This window comes from Sminthopsis crassicaudata, chromosome 2, assembly GCF_048593235.1.
Source record: "Sminthopsis crassicaudata isolate SCR6 chromosome 2, ASM4859323v1, whole genome shotgun sequence".
In the NCBI taxonomy this organism is placed as follows: Eukaryota; Metazoa; Chordata; class Mammalia; order Dasyuromorphia; family Dasyuridae; genus Sminthopsis; species Sminthopsis crassicaudata.
This window is the reverse complement of record NC_133618.1, coordinates 253,647,842-253,672,216: the sequence shown is the minus strand read 5'-3', so window position 1 is coordinate 253,672,216 and position 24,375 is coordinate 253,647,842. Positions and strand designations below refer to the sequence as shown.

At 35.3% G+C, this 24,375-nt stretch overlaps 1 protein-coding gene across 6 annotated transcripts in view; it reads right to left on the bottom strand.

Moving 5' to 3' along the window:
- Positions 1-23,536, bottom strand: part of ARFGAP1 (ARF GTPase activating protein 1) — a 30,430-nt gene extending 6,894 nt beyond the window's left edge. For 2 of the 6 annotated variants that reach the window (XM_074288821.1, XM_074288822.1), the window contains exons 1-12: positions 23,132-23,528; positions 17,746-17,809; positions 16,919-17,028; positions 16,631-16,802; positions 15,726-15,826; positions 14,814-14,900; positions 14,350-14,446; positions 12,261-12,317; positions 6,391-6,423; positions 4,904-4,933; positions 3,173-3,229; positions 1,671-1,730 (exon numbers count right to left, since the gene is read on the bottom strand). In XM_074288821.1, the coding sequence (XP_074144922.1) occupies positions 1,671-1,730; positions 3,173-3,229; positions 4,904-4,933; positions 6,391-6,423; positions 12,261-12,317; positions 14,350-14,446; positions 14,814-14,900; positions 15,726-15,826; positions 16,631-16,802; positions 16,919-17,028; positions 17,746-17,805 (864 nt within the window). In that variant the 5' untranslated portion in view covers positions 17,806-17,809; positions 23,132-23,528. Of the gene's footprint in view, positions 1-1,670; positions 1,731-3,172; positions 3,230-4,903; positions 4,934-6,390; positions 6,424-12,260; positions 12,318-14,349; positions 14,447-14,813; positions 14,901-15,725; positions 15,827-16,630; positions 16,803-16,918; positions 17,029-17,745; positions 17,810-23,131 lie in introns of all 6 variants that reach the window. The other 4 variants (XM_074288824.1, XM_074288823.1, XM_074288825.1 and 1 more) reach the window with 4 other exon arrangements.
- Positions 23,537-24,375: the final 839 nt, after the last annotated feature.

Sequence of the window (24,375 nt, the reverse complement as noted above, 5' to 3'; positions counted from 1 at the left end):
AAGTAGCACAGATTTCCTTACAAAGTAAACTCCCTTTTATCTAGAATGAGATGACCAGAAATTCAAATAATCTATTTTTCTTTTACACTACTGTACAATAAAAATACTCATTATGTGTCTTGATAGCTTCTGAATAAAATGAAGAGCACGTTTTGTGATCAATATCAGTTTTAGCAATAGGTATATTTTGTGTTCTCTTACTCTAGAACTTGATAACTCAAAAAATGGCATATAAAGCAATTACCAGTTAAATGAACTCAGTTACTATTACTGAATTAATATAACTATATAATATATAAAACATAATGAACTATAACTAATAGTTACAGTTATTATTAAAGAACTTTTACTGGATTTACTATTACTATTATGAAATTACTATTCCAGATAAACTGCAGTGATTTACTGTAATAATCTTTCTTAAACATCACTTTTAAAATACAATAATGAAATGGTAGGAGAAAGTTAGTAATTCAATTCCAAGAAAAGGATTAAGTATTTATAGATGCTGCTATGTGTCAGGCTAAGTACTTACTATTATAATTATTATCTCAACTGAACTTCATGACAACTTTGTGAGGCAGGTGCTATTTTACAATTGAAGAAACTGGGGCAGCTAGGTGGCACAGTAGATAGAGCACCAGCCCTGAAGTCAGGAGGACCTAAGTTCAATTGTAGAAACTAAGGCAAACAGAGGTTAAGTGACTTGCCCAGGATCACACAGTCAGGTAGTACCTGAGGTCACATTTGTACTCAGATTTTCCTTATGCCAAGCCCAACACTTATCCACTGCACCACTAATCACCTTAAAAAAATGAACTGGTGAATTATAAAGCAAAATTCAATAGAGCATACAAAAGAAAAAAATAATTTAAAATGTCTATCAGGAAGTAAAAAGTTCTTAAGAACGAAAATAAGTAGTACTTGATTTTAGGTACCAACATGAAGAATACATTTATGACTTGAAAGTCTACTCATTTAATTTAATAAAATGGAAACATTGTCAAAACTCCCAAATAAGTATGGCAACATTTGATACCAATTATTCAGTGGGCAGCCTTTGCTAATAAACATTTTGAAATGTCACTTGTTTCCTTTCAAACAGCAAACTATTCAAAAATCAGGATGTTCCCCAGGAAAGAGAGGATCTTTTGCTGGGAAACAGAATGATACACACACACATCCCCAATATTGATTTTAAGTTAATAATTTACTCTTCTGAACTTAAAGTTATAGAAAATGACAGGTACTTTAGTAAAACCCTGTAAGGTACGTCCCAAATGGATAGTTAGAGCACTTACCACATAACAAATCAATGGCAGCAAGATAAAAACAGGAAAAAAAGAGGCAATGGATGTTAATATCCTTTACAAGTCTATATATTTAGTTTAAGCTGTCTCCATATTCCTCATATACACAGAAACTAGTACCATTGAATAGCCCACCTTGTGCCTTGACAAATAATACATCACAGGTACGAAGGTGATATCACAGTATGGTATTACTCCTCCTGAATTAGGAGCAATAAAATGAGTAACATGAAAGTGACATTTTTTTTTCTTTCATAGGAAAGAAATGCTTAAATTGCATATAAGTCTTTGTGTGAAACAGGATATGGAGACTGGCTTAATATTTGTGCCTGGTTGTTGACAGGCAAGACCATTCCCTACCTTGGTTGCCAAATGTGATACCCCACTGGACACATCATCAAAAATCTTTCCCTCTTTCACCTATGTGAATCAAAATGTCATCAGTTAAAAAACAAAATAGCAAAAAATGTTTCTCACTAACCTTGAAAAATGAAGGCACTAAATTAAAAAAAATTAAAATGTGAACAAACTTCCCAATTTTTACTACCACCATTTTATGAGTGCTTCTTAAGCAATAAGGAGGAAAATGAAGATGGCTATAACTCACCTTTCAATTTTCTTATTCAGTATTACACTAAAAACTTTGATTTACGAATTAATGTATCATATTTAAATTTTGGCATGAAAACCTTGTTTTTTAAGTTCTTTAAATGCTATTCTGTCTTGCAGAAAGGCAGACAGAGCTCCTGTCACAAAGGACATTTTATTTCATGTGAGAACAAAACTTGATGAGCTTTGAGAGAGTTTTTGCTACCTCAACTGCTTTTTGTAACTGTTCCCTCCCCCTCCCAAAAAAGAAGGGTAGTCTACAGATTGATGATTTAATCTTTATCTGGGTTATTCTGATCCTACTTTCTTTGGAAGATGAGAGATAATTCATCTGCAGGTTTCTGTCTCAACTTCAAATTTTTTTAAAGCAGAGGCTAGCACTTATGATGTGGACATTAGTATGGTATGGTAGATAGGATACTAAATGTAGAGTCAGAAAAACCTCAGCTCAAATCTTGCCTCTATCTGACAACACCTACATGATCAAAGGTAAGTCACTTTAGCTGCTCTGAGCCAATTTTGGCATCTATAAAATGCCATTGAATTGGATAGCTTCTAAGGAACCTTCTATTTTAAAATCTAGGATCTTACAAATCAAGGAATGCCAGAAAATGCAGAAAGCTTTCTCTCTGCCACCCTTCCCATATACTTGAATTTTTCTCCTCATTTTCTTTTACTTTTTCTTTTTCCTTTCTTATTCTCCCTTTTTTTCATTCTCCTTTGTTTTTCCAGTAGCACTATCAAAAGTATTCTGCCTCCAAATACTTCTGGCTCCTACCAGTGGTAGGAATTGATGGTTAAAGTAATGATTACTGCTTTCTGATTTAAGTACATATGACCCATCACTACAGCTTGCTTTGTTGTCTCAATTAACAATCCCTCACACAGAATTGGTACTAAATAGCCACAAATCCAAACAATTATTTATAGGTGTCATTTATATGTTAAATTTTGTTTATATCATTTATCCTAAAATGGAACCGAAATCCTGAGATTATCAGGCATAAAGTGAAAAAAAAAGAAGGCTTGTAACAGAAGATTTAAAGACAATGCAAATTGAAAATGGAAACATGTTGCCATAGACATTTTTATCACTGATGCTTACATGATTTTAATGGAAATGAAAATTTAATTGGTCCAAAATAGAAATGATACATTTAAATGTATCTAGCTAGCTACTTGTGAAAGGAGGATTGACAAAAATGATTTTATTAAAGAACAATGATTGTCTAAGTACTGGTTGCCAAAGTTACCTTTTCCTGTGCAGGTTTGAGAACATTTTCATTTAAACTGTGACCTAACTCTGAGGCCTATTTAAAATAAAGCAAACAAATAAAAAGAAGTCAGTTATATTTTCCTTTACATAAATACAGCCAACATTCACTGCCTTCAGGAGCTGGTATGCAGGAATCACCAACAACACAGAAAAGACTCAAGCACAGCATTTACAAAAACAATGGATGGGTAGCTAAGCAGCTATGAGTATGCCATAATACTCTGAAAAAATGTTGTAAGATAAAAACCTCAATTAATTCTGTTGCTCCCAAAAGCTTAAACAAGGTACATAAGGATTAGCTAAGAAGCAAGCATAACCTCTACTCTACCCATTCCAAAAAGTAGTCTCTGTTTAACCATTCAAGCTAAAGAAATCAACACATGCACAGATACACAAAGATTTACACAGACAAAATTTATCATTCCCACCCATAAAATTTATGGCAATCTTTTTATTCTGAACTATATTCTACTTCTAACCTTTCCTGTCAATTATCCTGATTCTCATAAGCCACAGATCTTGTTTTTCATCCAGGAAATATGCTGTTTCTTTAACACTTAAGTATGACTTCAGGTAAGAGCATAATAATTTCAAATTCCTTGTTACTAGTCAATAACAGAAACCGTACCAAGATATCAATAATGCTTTATAACATATACATTTTTTCTGTAAGAATGTGAATGTATCGTGGAAAGAAATAAATTTTTATACCTTCTACTTTGTGCCTTTCATTGAGGAAGAAAATCAAGGGCCACATAAATTGTATATCCCAAAAAAATAATGCTATCGCTTTAATACGATTGATTTAGGGGAAATGGAAACAAAAGAGATAAAAATGTCCCAGGGAGCAAACACTAAGTCTTAAGTACCATATAGTCTCATTCGTGCTTACTTAAAGCAACAACTCCAGTATTTGAATTTTCCATCTGGCCTTAACTTTTGTTCTCAACTGAAGTGCTGCTAAAGCCCTTAAATTGGAGTTCAGAACAAAGATTTAAAATGGCCTAATTTTGAAAATTAAACAGCACTAGCAATGACGAGGAAACAAAATGAGTCATCTTTTAGTAGACACTGAGAAACCACTGAAGAAGAGAAGAGATGCTCACCAGACCTACTACTGCAAAAGACAGAACTACTAAATGATAGTACCCAGGAATGTCAATTATTATAGAAAGGCCTCTTAGAAAATATTTGCATAAAAAATATTTTATTCAGATGTTATCCAAATCTTCTGATTCTATATCTAAGCACAAAGATAATCAAACTATTTATTTAAAATATAACTCAATAAAGTAAGTTTCAAAAAGGCCTTCCAGAGGCTACTCCCTAAAAAAACTGAGTCTAGCTAGTTTAGAATAGCTCATCTAAGTATTTGTGAGAATAGACATAATACACAAATATCCCATGTAAAAGTACGACTCACTGGCATAGTTTCGCATGAGCTTTCACTCCACAGATCCCACAGCTACCACTGCTACAAATTCCTATTTACTAAGCACTCATGAGAGTAGGTGACTTGTACAAGCAGCATGATAGTACAAATTGATTTAATTTAGGCTGAAACATACAAGGTGAAGCACACAAAGACAATGAATGAAAATTGCAAAAAAGTTAATGAAGAGCAGCCCACAACCCAACAGCAATAAGCATATGCTCAACACAAATAGTGGTAAGGACCCATGCACAGGAATGTATGTGAGGGCTTTACCGGCTCTGGTTGCTGCTTGTAGCCCCAAAACTTGACCCAAGAAAGGGGGCAGTGAAGAAAAAGAGAAAAAGAGCAAGGAAAGTAGAAGCAGCATTTAGCAAAAACTGGAAGCACTTTAAAAGCAGGTTAGCCTAACTTAAATGGTAAAATTCTTTTCTATTTACACCATCTATTGACAAAATGAACTTTCTTCAAAGGACATGAAACTGTGATAGATTTATTTTTACTGGCAGATAAATATGGCTATTGAAACTAAATACACTTCTATTTATGGTTAATTAAGTTCATCTGCACATTCTTGTGAAAAGAACACTTTACAAAATGTGTTTTGTAAATGAGAACTCTTAACTTGTGTCATATTTTCATAATTATAAGGCAGGGAGGGGACCTATGATCTATACAGATAGTATTTACCTCATTTAAACTAAGAGGCAAAATATATGACTAAATTTTGGGTCCCATATCTGCCACACAGGTATACAACAGTACAGAATTTTATCATTTCTGATGGTCTGTTCTGAAATTTTAAAGGAAAAAATAAAACTGGTGATAAATGCAAATTATCTTAACCAAATCCTTCAATTTAGAGAGAAGGAAAAAGGATGAAAAATGAAAAAAAATTGAGATTACTTGATGAAAATTAATGGAATAGAAGTGAGATTAAAAATCCATGAACCTAAATCTCTCTCTTAAAACCTTCTTTCATTACAAAAAAGAAGCACTTTTATTCTAAGAAACACTAAGAAAAACTCAAGCATAACTTGAGCTTGACTTTGTGTCTGAATTTTCAAATGTGCAGCATTTAATCAAAATCAAACATAATTTGTTTGACAACTCATGGTGTTTTAACTAAACTACAAGAGCGCACTGTTGCATTTTTACAGATGAAGTTGAATTTAATTCCATAATAGTCTTAAAATTCTTCCATTTTGCTCCATGTGAGGTTAATTTAGTTCATGCAATGCCCTAGCACATGCAGTCTTTTAACATACTTGCTCATAGGATGTCATAAAATTATAGAAGAATATTTAAAAAGCAAGACTTCTAATATTCTAAATCCTTGTAAAACTATGATGCGTTTTGTATTTTTTAAAAGATTTTCAAATGATTACAAAGATTTACCTTTTAAGATAATTTTTTTCAATCACTTGTCAACATGAGGCTTATTAATTATTCACTTTTCTAATCCATCAATTATGCATTTGTTGAAGAGCAAAAGGGAGGTTTAATTACTTATTATTGGGAATGATACAATGTGATTAGGAATGATACAAAGTAAGATTTATTAAACTAAACTCTGAAGTAGGACTGGTATAGTTGTGAACAAACCATGTCTAAAAAGAGAATGGCAACAGCTATTATAAATAATGATGTAGTTTGACTTTTAATTTTAATCCTCTGACTTTTACTTTTAAAAAAAATTTAGAAAAGCACCAGAAAATTATACAAATAACATAATCAAGATGCAAAAGCTAGCATTTCAGTACCTTCTGACTTGCTTGGGATCCAAATTTTGTAGCCTGTTTAAAAAAAAAAAAAAAGATTTTTCATCATTCAAGCAACACATATATAAAAAATTTCCATTTTAAATTTTAGCTATTAAAATTTCAGTTTTAAAATAGTGTCACAAACTAAAATTAAGATCTGCAACTCCAACAGTAGCCTCATTCTGGGTATCTCTAAATCAGCATTCCCCATGTATTAGACTATAAAACATTCTGTATAACATGAAAAGAGTTCCAAGAGAAGATTCAACACACAGAAAATTTTTACCAAAAAAAAAAAAAAAAAAAAAAAATCCCATTAAAATATGCAATTACTTAGCAAAATGTATTTGGCATTTTTTTCAGTATGAAATTGATAAAACTTTCATTTTTGTTGCCTTATTTTTTCAGATGCCATTTCATCCTGTAAATATTCTGTATATCAAGTTCCCCTAGAAAAACTTATATTCTATTAATTACCAAAATTATTCTGGAGTCAAATTAATTTCAGAAGTATTGCTCCAAGTCATTCTGACTTCACCTTCCTACAACTGCTTTCTGAACATAGGCCATAGGAAAACTCAAATTTAACAATAAAAATTTAATAGGAAATTACTACTTCAGTGATACACATTTGATTCAGGAATTAGTCAAGGTATATATGCTGAGGATTTATGTGTAGAAAACTCATTTAGGTGTTAATGGAAACACTTAAGAAACCAAAATTGTTATCTTTCCCTTATAGGACAGATATAACAACATCTAGCTACTGATAGAGGTTGAAGAAACAAGGCATTCTATTTTCAGAAGTTTTTTATTTCTATTGTTGGATAGCCAGAATAATAAATGACACTGTCTCAGTACCAAACTTAGCCCCTGACAATATCCCACCTGTGAAGAGTGGATTAATAAGAAAGCATCCTTCCAAACTCTTTCTATGATATAAATATGGTCTTGATACCCACACTTCATCAGATGAAAGAGTGAAATATGGAAATCCCCTTGCATTAATGAAACTACCTCATCAATTAATCAAACAACAAATATTTATTAAGTACCTATGTTCCAGGCATTGCACACATGATTTCTGGATACAAAATAATAGCAGAGCTAATGTACTATCATTTCCAATGACAGGTTCAAATTTCTTTCTTTTTTAAAAATTTCTTTTAATTAAAGCTTTTTATTTACAAAACATATGCATGGATAATTTTTCAACACTGACCCTTGCAAAGCTTTCTATTTCAAATTATCCCCTTTTTCCCCCCCATCCCCTCCACTAGATGGCAGGTAGTCCAATACATGTTAAAATATTAAATTATATATATATATACACACACACACACACACGCACACATTTATACAGTTATCTTGCTTCACAAAATTGGATCAAGGGGAAAAAAACTGGGAAAGAAAACAAAATACAAGCAAACAACAACGGAAAGAAACAACTACTATGTTATGATCCACACTTAGTTCCCATGATCCTCTCTTTGGGTATAGATGGCTCTCTTCATCATTGAACAATTGGAATTGATTTGAATCATCTCATGACAGGTTCAAATTTCAATAGTTAAACGGTGAAGTTTGAATTTTATTCTACAAGCAATAAGAAACTGAAGAAATTTACTAAGGAGATGACATGATTTGATCTATATTAAGAAAAATTATTTTGGTAACTGTGTGAAGCATGTTTGGAGTAAAAAAATGATGAGGCAGGTAGACTAATTAAGAGTATACTGAAAGATAGGTAAGAGATGATAAGAGCCTAAATTAATATCAGAGCTGAGTAAACAAAGAGGAATCAATATCAGAAAAGTTGTGGAGATAGAAATGGCAAGATTTAGCAAATAACTATATATGTATGGTGAGGGAGAATGAGAAGTCAAGAAAATTGCCAAACTTAGGAGACTGGAAGAATGGTAATATCTGAGAAAGATGGGTTTAGGGAATGAGTTATGTTTTGAATGTGTAGAACTGAAATGTTTCTGGGAAAAATCAGTTTGTAATGTTTAACGGTACTACAGGGCAGAGGGATAGACTGTAGCTGGATCTGAAGATCTGACAATCATATGCATAAAGAATTAGAATTATGAGGTTACCAACAGAATAGGGAAGAGAGATGGAAAGTGTGTATGTATCTTTTGTGAACACACACACACAACAAAGCTAAAAAGATTACCAATAAATTAAGGGGAATGATATGGAAAATGAACTAACAAAGAGTAAGGAGGAGAAGATTATTGACCCAGCAGCATTACTACTGGGCTTATATCCCAAAGAGATCTTAAAGAAGGGAAAGGGACCTGTATGTGCAAGAATGTTTGTGGCAGCCCTCTTTGTAGTGGCCAGAAACTGGAAACTATGTGGAGCCCATCAACTGGAGAATGGCTGAATAAATTGTGATATATGAATATTATGGAATATTATTGTTCTGTAAGAAATGACCAACAGGATGATTTCAGAAAGGCCTGGAGAGACTTACATGAACTGATGCTGAGTGAAATGAGCAGGACCAGGAAATCATTATATACTTCAACAACAATACTATATGATAATCAATTTTGATGGATGTGGCCATTTTCAACAATGAGATGAACTAGATCAGTTTCAGTAGAGCAGTAATGAATTGAACCAGCTACACCCAGCAAAAGAACTCTGGGAGATGACTATGAACCACTATAAAGAATTCCCAATACCTCTAATTCTGTCTGCGTGCATTTTGATTTCCTTCACAGGCTAATTGTACACTATTTCAAAGTCTAATTCTTTTTGGACAGCAAAACAACTGTTTAGTCATGTATACATATATTGTATTTAATTTATACTTTAACATATTGAACATGTATTGGTCAACCTGACATCTGGGGTCGGGGGGGAAAGGAGGAGAAAAATTAGAACAAAAGGTTTGGCAATTGTCAATGTTATAAAATTATCCATGCATATATCTGGTAAATAAAAACTATTAAATATTTTTTAAAAAAATAAGGAGCAGATTAGTAGGTGGAAAACCAAGAAAGAATAGTATCACAAAAATTAAGAAACAAGAGTAGTAAACAGGGTCAAATGTAGTTGAGAGGTCAAGAAGACTAACTGACAAAAGATAAACAGAGCTGGCATAATCATCCCTGATAATAAATGAAACTTTAGCTGTTCATCCTGAAAGGGACATTTCAGATCAATTTGTATAATAATCTGATAACTGCTTTGATTTGTTTCAAAAATTGCCATATACCCTAAATGAAGAGGCATAACAAAATTCACCTTAGAAAATTATAACTAAGTTAAAGAAAAATGCTCTAATACCAGATGGATTCACATGTAATTTCATTCATAGACCAATTAATTCCAATACTACAAACTCTTTGCATTAATAAGAAAGCATCCTTCCAAACTCTTTCTATGATATAAATATGGTCTTGACACCCAAACTAGGGAGACAAGGTAGAGAAAGAAAATATAGACCACTGAATGTACCCTTACTGATGCAAACATTTTAAATAAAATATTAATAAGGAGACCACAATAACATATTTAAAAGATTATACATTATAACCAGATTGAATTTATACAATTAGATTGTGAGTTTCCCGATAGCATGGACTAGTAGTCTTTAAACCCAATTACTCATTGGCTCTAGGGCTCATTGGCCTTCTAGCAGGTCTCTGCCAAGTCTCAAGTCTCATTTGCTCACTATTTGGGTTTGATGGCTCAGAGTGAATGCAAATTGCAATTGTTTCTATTCTAGCCAGAAACCTTGAGGTCTTCCCTTCCCAGACTGAATCTTTTGGAAGGTCAAACTAAGCCATCAGTTGCCTCAATTCCTACCTAACCTTTAACCACTGAATGGGTTTTTACCTCAGACAAACTTACACCTGGGAAAGATCTTGGCTTAGGTCAGGATTTCCTAATGCATCAGGAACTATCCAAAATAAGGAGGAGAAAGTGAGGCAAATGATGTTACACTATCTACAACAATCTCTAAAATGCTAACAGTAATATAGAGAAAACTTTACAACATTGATCAACATACCAAAATAATGAATTCTCATCATGAATTCAACATCATGAATCTCCTGATAGAGGATAATGAGCTTAAAATGCAGACATACATGTATTATATATAGAAATTTGTTTTAACAGACTATCTAAATAAGTGTTGAGGGATTTCTTTTTCAGGTGTCAAAGAATTATAAACAATCAACTAGTAAACATTTATCTTAGTCAGAATATTGCTATAGTACTGTGCCCAATTCTGCTGACCACATTATAAAAAGGATATTGACAAACTCAAATGCCTCCAGAGGAAAGTGACCTCCAGGATGATGAGAGGACTGGAATCATGGAACATAAGGAAATGTCCAAGAAAGGATATTTAAAATAGAGAAGTAAGACTTAAGAGATATATTTGACTTCAAGTATTTCTAGAGTTATCATATAGAAGAGGAATTAGAATTATTTTGTTTGGCCTCAAAGGGCAAAAATAGAAAAATGGGAAGAAAATGTAGATTTTAGATTGCTATAAAATGAGAACTATCCATTAGTATAATGGGCTGTTTTGGCAGGCAGGCAGAAGCTGGACAGACCACTTGCTGAAAAATTTTAGAGACAATTCCTACTTCAGTACAGTTTACAAAAGATTTTTTGAGTCCCTTTCAATGGTTTTAAGATTCAACTCCACCAACTTCCACATTTATACCAAAACAAACAGTAATATTATTTACTTTTTTATAAGGAATAGGGTAAAAGAATTAAAATTAAAATGAGTACAGTCATATTTTTAATTCTATTTGTTTTTCAACCAACCAAAACAACCTTTCAGGCTTGTGTCATTCTTTTAATACTTTCTAGGGATTATACTACAATAACAAAATTCCACAATTTCAGGTTCTATATGTCTGTAGTTTAGATTACTGTTTCATACCTACAATCTTTTTAAAAGAAAATATTCTGAAAGTCTTAAGTATGTGAATATTATTATGTTTCATTTATACAAGTAATAAATTAGATTGAAGCTATGCCAGTCACATGCCATTTACTATCTGTGTGACCTTGGGAAACTCATTTATTTTGGGGGGGACTTAGTTTTATTTAGTTTTTGTAAAATGAAGAGGTTTGGAAGAGAAAGAGAATAAGAATGTAAAAAGTACCTACTATGTGCCAGGTCAGCCCTTACCTCTACATTTTACAGTTGAAGAAACTAAAGCATACAAGTTAAATGACTTATATAGCTAGCTAAGACAGGATTTGACCTCAGTCTTCCTGACTCTAAGTCTAGCACTTCACCTACTGAGCTACCTGGCTGCCTATCTGGGCTGGAATAAAAGACCTCAAAAATTCCTTTCAAGTATAAACCTATGATCATAATATCACAGAATCTAAGATTTGAAAGGGACCTTCACAGCCAACTAGTCCATCCTACATCCAAAAGGAATCCCCAATGTAATCTGATAAGATATCCTGAGAAAATTAGTTATTTCACAAACTGTGTTAATTTTCATACTTACCTAACATACAAACCAGATTGTGAGAAAAGTGTTTTGCACATTATATTTTAATTTTAGTTTTTAATCCACAGAGAAAGCTAGAGCTAATGTACAAGTCAAACTTTGAGAACTAAATTGTAAATTCAATATTTTCTACTTGTATAATGACAGTCATGAATGTTTTTGTTCTCGTCACTGCAGGAAATACAACTTTCATTTGGTAAAAGTTTAGAATATTTGTAATTTAACTAAAAAAAAAAACTAAACCTCACAATGTCATATAAGGACACTGGCTCAAGCTAATCTTTTCACTCTTGTTTTAAAAGGAGGCACTCAGTGAATTCTATATAAACTAGTGTTAAAATAGTTTGGTGGTTACTTACTTACCCCTTCTTTAGCTGCAGAAGCAAACTTGCTAGCTCCAGTTGTAAAACTGCTCCAGCCCTGAAAGAAAATTTCTATATAATTAGTCAAATACATTAAGAATCAACTGTTACTCCTATTTTTCTAATTGTAAAAGCAACTACACAGAACTGTAAGATTAGCATTGCATTACGTTGTTCAATTATATACCCTAACATGATAAACCCTGATTACTTCCTTGGCTATATTGGATAATATTTTTTAGCATTTGCTTTTATTTTCAGTTTCAAAATGAGAACCCAAAATTTTAGCAGAACTTTCCCTCCTCTTGAAATCCTATAAAACTTACTAAGTCAATCATTTGTGATTTACTACATTCTATTTTGTTAGTGAGTTCTCTGTAAAAAGTTGAATTGAATTCAAGATTCCTGAGAAGGAGATGAATCTTGAAGACCTTTACATGCCTTGGTACATGAATTGATGTTATTTTGCACATAGTAGGCACCCAAAAATCTGTTCATTAAATGATTACAATGATCACTGTACCTGATTCATTGGTTTAAGGCCAAGATTAGAAAGCTCTAAGAAATAAATGTAATTTTTAACAGAATTGGGATAAACCAAGTTTTAGACTTAAAAAAAATAATAAATATCTGGCTTAGAGAAAGCTTATAAGAAGTAGAAAAAATAGATTCTGACACTGGTCAACTTCAAAAATCTCTCAATGAAGTTATCCACAACTATGTTAACAGAATCTAATGTGAAAAGACACAACAAGGAAATAGACACCTTTGAACAATTTTATAAAATTTTCTATCTCAGACATGAACAATGGAGATAATGCTCCTCTATTTTATAAAATATGCACATCCTGACAAATTAGGTGATATAACAAGTGCTTATAAAATCTGTCTTATTAGTCTATGTAAAGAGCTTTAGTTGTGCAATAGATGTCAGAATACTAAGCCAACAGATCACTGACAATACCTGCTTATCAATATTAAGAAAGCTCTTGATAAATTAACATAATGAGTTGAACCTAAGACAATCTTAATCTATTAAGATTAACCTGAAGTCCTACACTTGGGTACCTTAAAAAAAAATCAACACAAGAATAGAATAAAGAATACATAATTAGAAAAAACTCGATGTGCAAAAAAGACCCACATATTTTATTATTCTTATTTTATAGTCAAGAGTATTAAAATTCAGGTTAAATATAATACATAATTTTGATACCATAAAAATCAAAGCGAAAGCATATTTCTTTACTTTCTACTAAGAGGAAAACAGTGTAAGGTACTACTTTCCCAATTAAACTATATTATTGGTACTTTTGCTTAACTATTTTGGAGGAATGTAACACTTATATTGGTTGAGTGTTTAGAAATGTCACGGTGAAACAAAATGCTCAGATTTTTTTGTGTAGAGTCAACAGTATGACATGTAACTAAAAAAAAGTCTTCTTTAACAAAATAGTGTGCAGAATAAAGTATGATAGTACACACTTGTATGTACCGCAATCTCTACTACTAAAGACACTGGTGGGTCAACTGAGTTCTGAACCAGTCAGTTAAGTCATACTAATATGGTGAGCTGTGGAAAGCAAAGAGCCGCCAAGCTGAAATGAAATTTCTATCTCTTCTACAGTCAGTAAACATGTCAATACCAGAACACCAGTGCAGTCAGATTTCAGTCTTATAACTCAAGCATAGTCTTCTGTGAGGTCTTCAGACTTTCATTATATCTTCTCAATGTAGTCATAGCAAAAAAAGTCATCATTTTCATTTTGGAGGTACTTTGTGTACTTTTAGAAAAAAAGGCATCATGTAAATATTAATTTTTTTAAAGCAATGTGCTGAAGTGCTAACCAAACAAATTCTATTTTTTTTTAACTATATATTTTAAGTTTTCTTTTGATAGTAAGGATAAATGGATCTAAATATCACAGGTAAAGAACTACTCCTGGTACAATGACTTTTGATTGACAAGTACAGCACTGAACAGACCTTTTCTACCTTAAGATTATTGTTTCTTAAACTCCTTTATTTTATTCTACACAGGGAAAGAACTAAAAAAGGTCTGAACAAGAGCTCTAGGAGAATTTCCTTACCGAATACAGTGATGACATGGCATTATTGAGGAAGTCATCATCTTTTTTCTGAGGGGGTACTGTGTTACCAAACCCAACATAGCGATTCTCTTGGCCTCTAAAACATTAAACATAAACAAATTAATTGAACAATTTTTTTCTAGAAGAGGCAAATAGCATTACCTCAAGTCTATCACACAATTACATGTCTCTTATAAAAGAGAGAGAGCGAATCAGGTAGTGCTGAAAGAACTATTTTTTTATTGGAAACAAAATGGTGAACATTTTTCAATCACTGGACCCTGACCTATATGCCACCACCACCACCACCAAAGAAACTGATACTCAATCTTTTGCCATTAGGTGTCAAATGAAGAACAATGCTTCTCTAGTAGGATACAAAGGATAACTTTTTTTTCTCTTCATCATTTATTATGAAAGGAAATTAGATTAGATAAGCTAATTTATCATTCATGAGGCCTTACCCTTGATATGAGTTGATATCATCATTTAACCAGTCTTCAAAAGCTTTGTCTGAAGAGGCAGTTGTATTCTGGGACTGGCCAGAAGCACTGAAAATCAAGGACTAAAGGTTAATGAAACAAATTCTGGTAGAAAACAATTTTCTTTCAATACTTCAAGGATCTGTGATAATGCTAGGGGGATACACCCTTCACTTCCCCAGAGAACTTCTCAAAGCCTTAGCAAATGATCTCCATGAAAGATTATGATGGAAAAGTTCAATGCTTAGTAGCCAAACTTCTGGTGCTGAGCCTCCACTAAGTTGAGCAGCCCTTTGGACAAGAAACACAGATTGTACTCAAAGCTCTATAACTGTGAAGAGCCTGTCAGATTTTATGCTCCACTTTAGCAAGTCAGGGAAACCTCCATACCATAATGTCATATCATAGCAGCACTTAAATGAAGGTATAGAGAACATAACAGAGGAAAAAACAGGCCCACCTAGTGAGATTGGAATGCTAGTCAATGTAATGGTTGTGGCTTTGAATCATGCCTGTTATGATTTGCTCTGAAGGGTAAAGCCATGATAACTTAAATTTCTTGTTTGAAATAAAGTTTGAGGAAAAGATCAAAGCAAGTAAAGTGACTTTTCCCAATGCTAGGCAAATCAAACAGAAATTGCTATTAGGATCACTAGATATGTAGCAAGGTTAAGTAATGGCAATTAGCTGGAAAATGAAGGGAACAAGGAGAAAGGAGGAGTCAGAAATTTTTTTAAAGTAGTTCTTCAGAAAACCTTTAAATAGAAACACTTCAAACACTAAAATTTAAGTAATATCAATAGAATTCTATACTGGAACTAAAATCAGAAGGAGAAAAGAAGACCTACAGCATAATTCCAGTACTACAAATGAATGAGTCTACATTAAGTTTACCGATGAGCTGAGGATAGAGCCATTTTAGGTTGAGGTGGAGTCCAGTTTTGAGCAGATGATGTTTCAAGTGACCATTCTTTTCCTTCAGCTAATGTAGCTACCTAGAGAGAAGTAAATGACAGAATAAGAGAATATGAAGTCAAAAAAGAATTTTAGAGATCATGGATTTTTAGTTTACTTGTCTTGTTGAAGGAATACCTATAGAAATTCATAGCACTCCAAGTCAAACCCTAGATTCCCCCCCCAAAAAAAAACAAAGCAAAAACAAAACTACCTCATGTAGCCAACTTCCTCATATGGAGGTAATTAATGTCTAATTGTATCCTAAATTACGCTTTTAATGTACATTTTTCATACTTTAAATTAGTCTCAGTTTTGATTGTAGTTGAAAGCAATTTCAGAGAGCTCAACTTATGCACTTTCATTCTGTATATAAAGCCTTGAGAATCTACTTATCTATCCTGTCTTGCAATGTGCTTCACTCCCTTGAAAAGATTATTTTTCTCAAGATGTATATGAACCTTTTGTGTTCAATTACTATATAAAATTCCTCCCCTGCAATAGAGTTAGGGAAGAAAGTACAGCTTCTGTCACTCTGTTTATCAAAGGTTATTTGTTTACCTATTATCAAAATCAACAATCATTAATCTTTAGCACCATTAGATAGCCTTATGACTAGGGAAAACTTTGACCTAACAATGGCCACATCTTCAGTAATTTACAGTGCCTTGCTATTAGCCTCTGAACGCTTTGCCAGAAATTAATTCCATTTTCCTTCAAACATGTTTAATTTGCAAAATGCTTACAGCATAACTACTAAAGAAAGCACAAGGATCACTTCCTAAAAAGACTACATTAGAGTTTATACTCCTCTACCCAAACAGAAAGTTGACACTTAAGCTTACCTTGTCCCTAAAAAGAGCCGCAGCTTTGCTGTTGTATTTCTCCTGCATTGACCAACAAGGATCATAATCTTCTTGGGATTCTAGGAATTCTCGAAATCTGGCATTTCCCCCAACCTTCATCTTCTCAAGCTCAATGTCCTTCCATTTGTCCATGGTAACAGAGCGCACAAAGCTAGGAACCAATACACACCCATTGTCTAAAAGTTTCTTCAATTTATTTTATCTGGCCCTAAACAATGCTGTATATACAATGCTCTGTTTTTAAAAATTTCTCAATGGGTATCTCACCTGAGATGAACTCCTAGGCCTCGATGTTTCCCTGAGCATTCCAAACAGATCCAAATCCCATAGGTCACACTCACCCACTGGGGATTGAATGCACCACACTCAAAACACACCTTCAAAAAAAAAAAAAGTATGAAAAACAATTCATGATAGCCTTCCCAAACATGAAGCAATGAACAAAGAGGAATAACAGGATACGTGAAGGTTGTTCACAACCACTGAGTAAAAGAAAGATGGAGCTGACGAGAGATTTTGGAAAGGATAGCTAAAGAAGTATGGGAAACATGATAAAGAAATGACTCAAAAAAACCCCAAAAAAACACCAAGGTAATAGGATATTTGATTAAAAAGTTCAAACAAAGCAGGTTTAATATGGAAACGAGATCCTTGAGTTAGGCTAAGAAAAGGTCAATGGAAAATACAGAGAATGTGGTTTCCATGAAGTAATCCAAATGAAAATTTGAATTTAGAGTACCAGACAAAACTAAAGAAACAGATATAGGAAAAGACAGCATATCTTCCTTCTCAGAAATTTGGATGCTAGGATTTACAAATAAAAGTGAATTCAAATTAAAATATTCCTTAAATAAATGCTATATAATAAACATGATGGACAAGGAAGGACAGACTTCTCATTTGAAGTTGCAAGTTCTCAAATGAATGAACAATTACTATCTGAGATTACTATTTTATAAGGTACATTTTAAATTACTATGCACATAATTACATGCTTTAACTTTAGAAGTTAAGCTAATGAAAATGAAAAAATCACTAAAAGAAACAGTTCTACACTGGATCATTAAAACTTCAAATGAGACACAAATCCTTACATTGTTTTCATCCTGTGCTCTGACTTCTTTAAGAACCTTCCTTGTTCTTGGACTTGCCATGATTCTGGGAAAAGAAAGGGAAAATGTATATTAATTTAAAAAAAAAAAGATAACTCAATTGAAAATACTTTGGGGGGGAGGGGGAATTGGTTAAACCAGATGCTTTGCACAACAGCCAATCACAATTTGATAAGACCTCAATTCCCTGATTCCAAGAAGGACAATAACCTTCATAATAATACAAGTTTACTAACCTGTAGCCTGTAGCCTGGGACCTTGGAAACTTCATTTCTTAAATAAATTCAAGTAAGAATTTGTTACCCTAACTGTGAAAAAAAGAGCAGCAGTTTGAATGCTAGAGGAGAATCCTATGTATTTTAAGTGGAATTTAATTTTTAACACATTTTTTCATTTTGATTTAAGAATTATATACAATTGGAATTGTACATTTTTTCAAAATATCACATTCTTTATAATTAACATTTATAATTTGTAATATAATTACTATAATAGTTCTTATATTGTGATCTTTTTCAGTCGTCACACAAGTGATTATTTCTCCGGGTGGACCTTAAACTTGAATTAACTAGTTTTAAAATGAAGCAAAAGAAAAATTTCAATAAGCTTAATTCTATCTGTTGCTTTTTATAAATTTAGAAATTAATCTCTCTTCCTTAGCTCCTCATAGTAAAGGTGAAATATTCTAAAAATCACAAAACTGTCACATGTAATAAAAAAGTGACACCCCATTATCACTTCTCTCCCCCCCTCCTTCCAAAAAATCCTCATAAAATAAAGGATCCTTAAAGGCCAACTAGGTCAACCTTATCATTTTACAAGTGACACTCAGAGGCAAGTAGGATTAAATGACTTGTCCAAAGTCAAGGAGGTAGTAAGGGCAAAGCCCTTTTAATTCAGGTCCCATGATCTTGAGTTCACTGATCTTTCCACTAAACCAAATTACATTGCCTCTTTATTTAAGTTTTAAAAATATACTTTTTAAAAGATGAATATATGCTATAAATATGTTATATATTTTACTAAGGACAACTTGTGAATTAGAAGTATCAGTTGGATTGAACTGGCCTCTAACCTATGGCTGGCTGGAATGGAACAGAATAGGCTACAGACTGGAGAATCGGGAATCAAACAGAAGTTTTAATTTCAAAGTGAGGGTAACTGACTTGCAAGAAAAGCCTAGAGCCTCAACCTTAGTAAGAAGATCCGAAGCTATGTGGGGAAATCTCTGTACCTACACTTATGGCTACACAGTGAGCTATACCCAATGATGAGGGATAACAGAAACAATGAGACAAGTCTAAAGCATAGCAGGGCTTCATGCCTAGAATACCAGGGCTTGTCTGAACTCAGAGAATACCTGGTGCTGGTCAAAGAAATAGAATAATGTGATTTTATCAGAGTGAAATCATCTAGAGATGAGTGCAAAAGATTGTTGTTCTGTCCAGCTCAGGGCACACAACTTGCTTTCTGGGCCTTAGCCTTGGAAAATAGGGTATTTCCTAATATATTGATGGAAGTGACATCCAAGACTTGTATGAAATGAGGTTGGTTCAACTACGTGACAAGTTTAGGAGACAATGAAGAGTCCAGTTACTAAGCTCATATCCACAAAATATAAAAGAACCAGAAGACTTCCAGTGCATAGGTTTGATACTCTATGAAGTATTTAAAGGACAGTGTCAAGAACTGCACAAGTGTAGAGATATATTACACTGTGGAAGGAGCATCCACACTGATAAAAGCTGTAGATACATTCAAGTATAACAAATAACATATTTACATACACAAATAATACAAAGAGAGGCTTAGTATATATCAAGTGCTATTTCTTATGAAGAAATCTAACTTGATAGCAGCTTCCTCACTTTTTTATGTCTTTCTGGCAAAAATAGATATGGAATTTGTACTGTTTGGGGGAGAGGAAGGAGAATCATTTTTTTCTCCCTAACCTACTAGATTTACCCATCTTGTCACTGCTATTGCTATGTAAGAATTTCTAGACATCTTCCATTGGAGCCATCTTTTTTACCTCTTCCCTATAAACTGCAACTATGATAGATAATATTATAACAGGCAAGGTCAAGTGTTGATGTCTCATCACCAGCCCTGCCAACATAATTCATAAATAGGTAGGAAGCTATAGCAACATAACTAATGCTAAAATGAAAAGTTATTTATTTCTTTACAGAACTGCTAGACTTAAAAGAATGCAACCTCAATTGGTTTTTCCTTTTAATTCAGTACCAAGGAGACCAAAAGTAATATGAAGCTTAAAGAGTTAGTAATATCTAACTTTTTTTGTGGAATGGTTTGAAAATTAATAATTCTCTTTAAGTACATTATTTCATTATAGTTTAGCAGAACTAGAACTAGCATGAGTCAGAAAACAAGTTCTAATTATACCTTTCCCACAAGTTAGCTATGAGAGTTTGGGCAAATCAATTAATCTGAATGCCCTTTAGTAATCTGTCAAATGGGTACAACATCTGCCTAGCCCAATTCAAAAGCGTTTCATAAGAAATCTTCCAGTAATAGTTGATAAAGGATTACTAAAAACAATTAGCTTTCCTATAAATATTTTGACTATAATTTTACATTAAAACAGCTTTTAAAAATGGAAATAATGTTAGCGATCCAATTTTCCTTTTAAACTCATTGTTTAACTTTTGACTCAGGATAAAAATGAATTTACTATGCCAAAAAACCTCTCAAATTTGAGAACGCATTCATTTAACATGTATTAATACCCATTCATTTATTTTAACCACTAGAGCTATTCTTCAAGTTCAGATTTTTCTCCATCAACTCCTCATCCCCCCCCCAAAAAAAAACCTGCCTTCATTTTCTGTCTTTTAGTTTTAAAACTGGTATTGTCAATTCCATGAAAACAAAGGCCATTTGTGTCTCTTAATAAAGAACAATACTGCCCAAATAAATTAGTATCATTCAATTAATGTATCGCTTATGCAATGACTCTATATAGAGAGCACAGAACAACAAAATAATAAAGGTAAGCCAAATAAATACGGTACAATTTGGATAAAAATACAGAAGAAAAAAAATCGAAATCTCAATGAGAGGTTTAGTAATTTTAAATTCTATATAAAAAAAATTAGTAAAGAAACTGAAAAAAGTGATCCTTTATATGACTCCTTTTTTTATGACTAAGTCTCCTTCCTGATGGAACTGTATTGAGTTTCCAAAGGAAAAAATTAGCCATAGACTTTTTATAGTTGGAAGGGAACTTAGATTTCAATAACTTGCAGAGCCCCAATCTCCCAGTCAAAAGTTCTCTTCTCTTTCTACGATAGCTTTCTACAACAGCACAAGTGTTTAGATGGGGAGAGAGGAACAAGAGGGAAGGAAGGGAGGAGAAGAGGAATGAGGGAAGATAATTCCCCCAAAATTTTTGATAAGTTTTCAAGCAGGAAAAATTATTTTTAGTTTTTAATCCACATTGGAATATAAATTTATGATACTTGTGCTAAGCAAATAAAACACTTTTTTAAAACATGGAAATGTTTTGGTTCATAAGCAGAAAAAGTAAAAACATCTGAGTCCAGAGATAAATTTACCTGTCCCAGGTCAGTCTGAATTATGTCATTTCTAGGCATTTAGAACATAAATACCTGATAATGACAGTTACAGAAACCAGGACCAACATAAAACTATTAAGGTTTTAAGGTCAAAGATGTTATAATAAATAGAATTTTAGTATGACTCACTGAGTGGGGATGGGCGACTGTGCAAAACAGATTATTTTTGTTTCAACCTCAAGTTACTGGAACTTTTGTATTGTTCCACCAAGACCCAGGAAGTTTAATACTGAGAAAATCTCATCATCTTATAAGATCTCATCAGTCCTCTACCTCATCATTATTCTTGGCCTCTCAGATTAGAGGACCAGGCATGACTTCCAAAGCTCCACTGAAGATTGGGAGACCAGCACAGAACATGTGATTAATTACTTGGCAACTACTCCAAGCTCCAACCAAAGGTATTTTCTCCTCAATTCCCCCTTTTCAATTTCCTTTTGTGTTTTATCTTTCCTTATTAGAATGTAAAAGAGGGCAGACTTTTAGTGTTGCGGTGTCCCCATTGCTCAGCACAGAGCAATTTAATAAATGTTTAACTTTTGAAGGAAAGGCTTTTCAGTATGAAAACAAAATAGCATGAAAAGCAGTATGTGGACAGATTCATTTAACCCTTCACCAAACCAAAAAAAAAAAATACAACAAACAAAATCTAGAAGAAAACACAAAGGAAAGTTGAGATTTGGTCTACATCTAATTACATATTCCTATTATTCCTAAGATTGCATATTAATCTTCTCATAAAGGACAAAGTATACCAATGAAAAACTCTGTGTTCACATCAAGCAAAAGAAGCCACCTTTTTGTCGCACTGTAATATCGGATTCTAGTTCCCAGTGAACCCAGCACCCAGAAGATTCCCAGCGTGTAGGGCGTAAGGAGGATGCTTAAAGTAAAAGGTAGGAAGGGCACATAGTGCATCGGGCCTGAAATCAGGACAACCTCCCTGCAGCATCAGTCTGGGACAATTATGTACTAGCTGTGCCTCAGTTGTCAAACCCCTCCAGGGGCTGGTAAGAAAACGCCAAATGCGATCATAGAGTCAGTCCTGACTGAACGACGAGGGCTGGGAGGAATGAAGCGCGGTGTCCAAACCGGCCTAGGAGAAGAGCTCGGAAGAAAACCCCGAAGTGGTCACGCTGCACAAGCCCAGAAGGGGGAGGCAGGAGTCCTAAGCGTGAGGAGGTCCCGACAATGATGACAGTGACAAGGATAAAAACAGGTGGCTAGGTAAGTACTACTCTTCCCTCCCATTTCACAGCTCGGGACAAGTTTAAGCAGCTTCTCTGTGACTGCTCCGAAATGTTAGAACGGGCTCGCCTGACACCGAATTTAGCACTGCCAACTACACCAGCCGGGAGTGTATACGTGGTAGGGGGAGGAGGGGCGAGGGTGGGGAGAGAATTAAGGGTGGAAGCGGGAAGACGCGAGAGCGAGGCAGAGGGAGTCGGAGCCTGAATGGGGAAGGGGGTGAAAGGGACGCCAAGGGTGGGAAAGGTTCTCAGGAAGGAGGAAGGGATCGGCCTCATGTGGGGGGAGGGAAAGATGCCCCAGACACCAGGACACGACAGAGGATGGAGGGTGAGGGGCAGGTACTGGCCTGCAGAAAACCAAACCGGTCGCGCAAAAATGTTCGTCCCGACCGAGGGAGAAGGGGCTCTGAGGCGGGCCCGCCGGTCCGGAGCGAGGCCGGGGACTTCGGGACGACCCGGGGGAAGGGGGTCCACGACCAGGCCCTGGGAAGGGGCTGCTCAGGCTCGTCGTGGGGTTACCTGGAGAAACCGAAGGCGGGAGAAGGGCTCGAACTGGCTGAGGGCTGGGGCTGGGGGTCGGAGCCTCCGACGCCGTCGGGGCCCGAGGAGCGAGGAGTCACTGAAGGAGTCTAGGTAGCCGCGGTCTCCACATCTACACCGCAGCCGCCATCTTCCGGCTACGTTGCAGATTGCAAGGCATTGTGGGTAGGCTTTGGACGGGAGGGCGGGAGAGAGGGAGGGAGGGGAAAGAGGAAGGAAGAGGAGGAGAGGAAGGAGAAGGAGGAAAGGGGGGAGGTGGAGGAGGAGGAGAGACAGAAAGGGTGGAAAAGGGGGAGAAGGGGGAGGAGAAAGGGTGAGTGGGTGGGGGCACGGGGGCACTTCCGCGTTTACCCTGTCGGGTCCTAGGACGTGTCCCGTCACGCCCCTCCACGCACGCCACGCAGTTGCCATGGAAAAGGAAGGCTTCCTCGTCCCTCCCTTCTTCCCTCTCGCCTTTTTCTCCCCCTTGCAGTCCTCCACCCCTCCCACCCCCGCTACACTCGCTTTCTTATGCTTCCCCGTCTCCTTGTCCCGAAACCTCCAAAGGGAACGTGAGGTCATTAAAGGGACGTCGGAGGGCATCGGAGTCTACTTCGCGTCAAGGAGTCAAGGAAAGGGCACGGGGCGGGGGCGGGCCGCTAGGTGGCGCAGTGCGGGGAGACCGGGGCCTTGGATCAAAAAGTGAGGTGGAAGCCGCCTCCGGCGGGACAGGCATTATTCTTCCCATTATACAGATGAGGAATCTGAGTCCTGAAAGGTGTCGTCTCTGTGTTTGACTATCGTTTCCACTCATCACTAGAACATGCAGCAAACACGTGTGCAAACGCTAAGCTAGGCCCTGCCCGCAGCACCCACGCATTAACCGGCCCACAGTGGGGAAAAGCCCTGTGTTACACGGGACATGGCCTGTGTCTCCAAAGGATCTAGGGTCCGAGAAGAGTAAGCGAGGGAAGGCCTGTCAGTCATGAGGGGGAAAGAAAGATAAGGAGAATTAGGGAGCGCTTCCTGGGAGAACCGGCAAGACTGCAGAGTACGCAGGGGGTTATCACGGTAACAAAGTTAGGCAAGGTGGAGCCGGGGTAAGGGCGCGAAGTGCCGGGGGACGCTATGCCGATCCTACGGACAGTACAGAGGGAAGCTTGCTGAACTACGGGCCTGCGCTATAGGAATACGTATGTGTATACATCTATGCTCGATTTTATTAAGCACATAATTAGTGACGC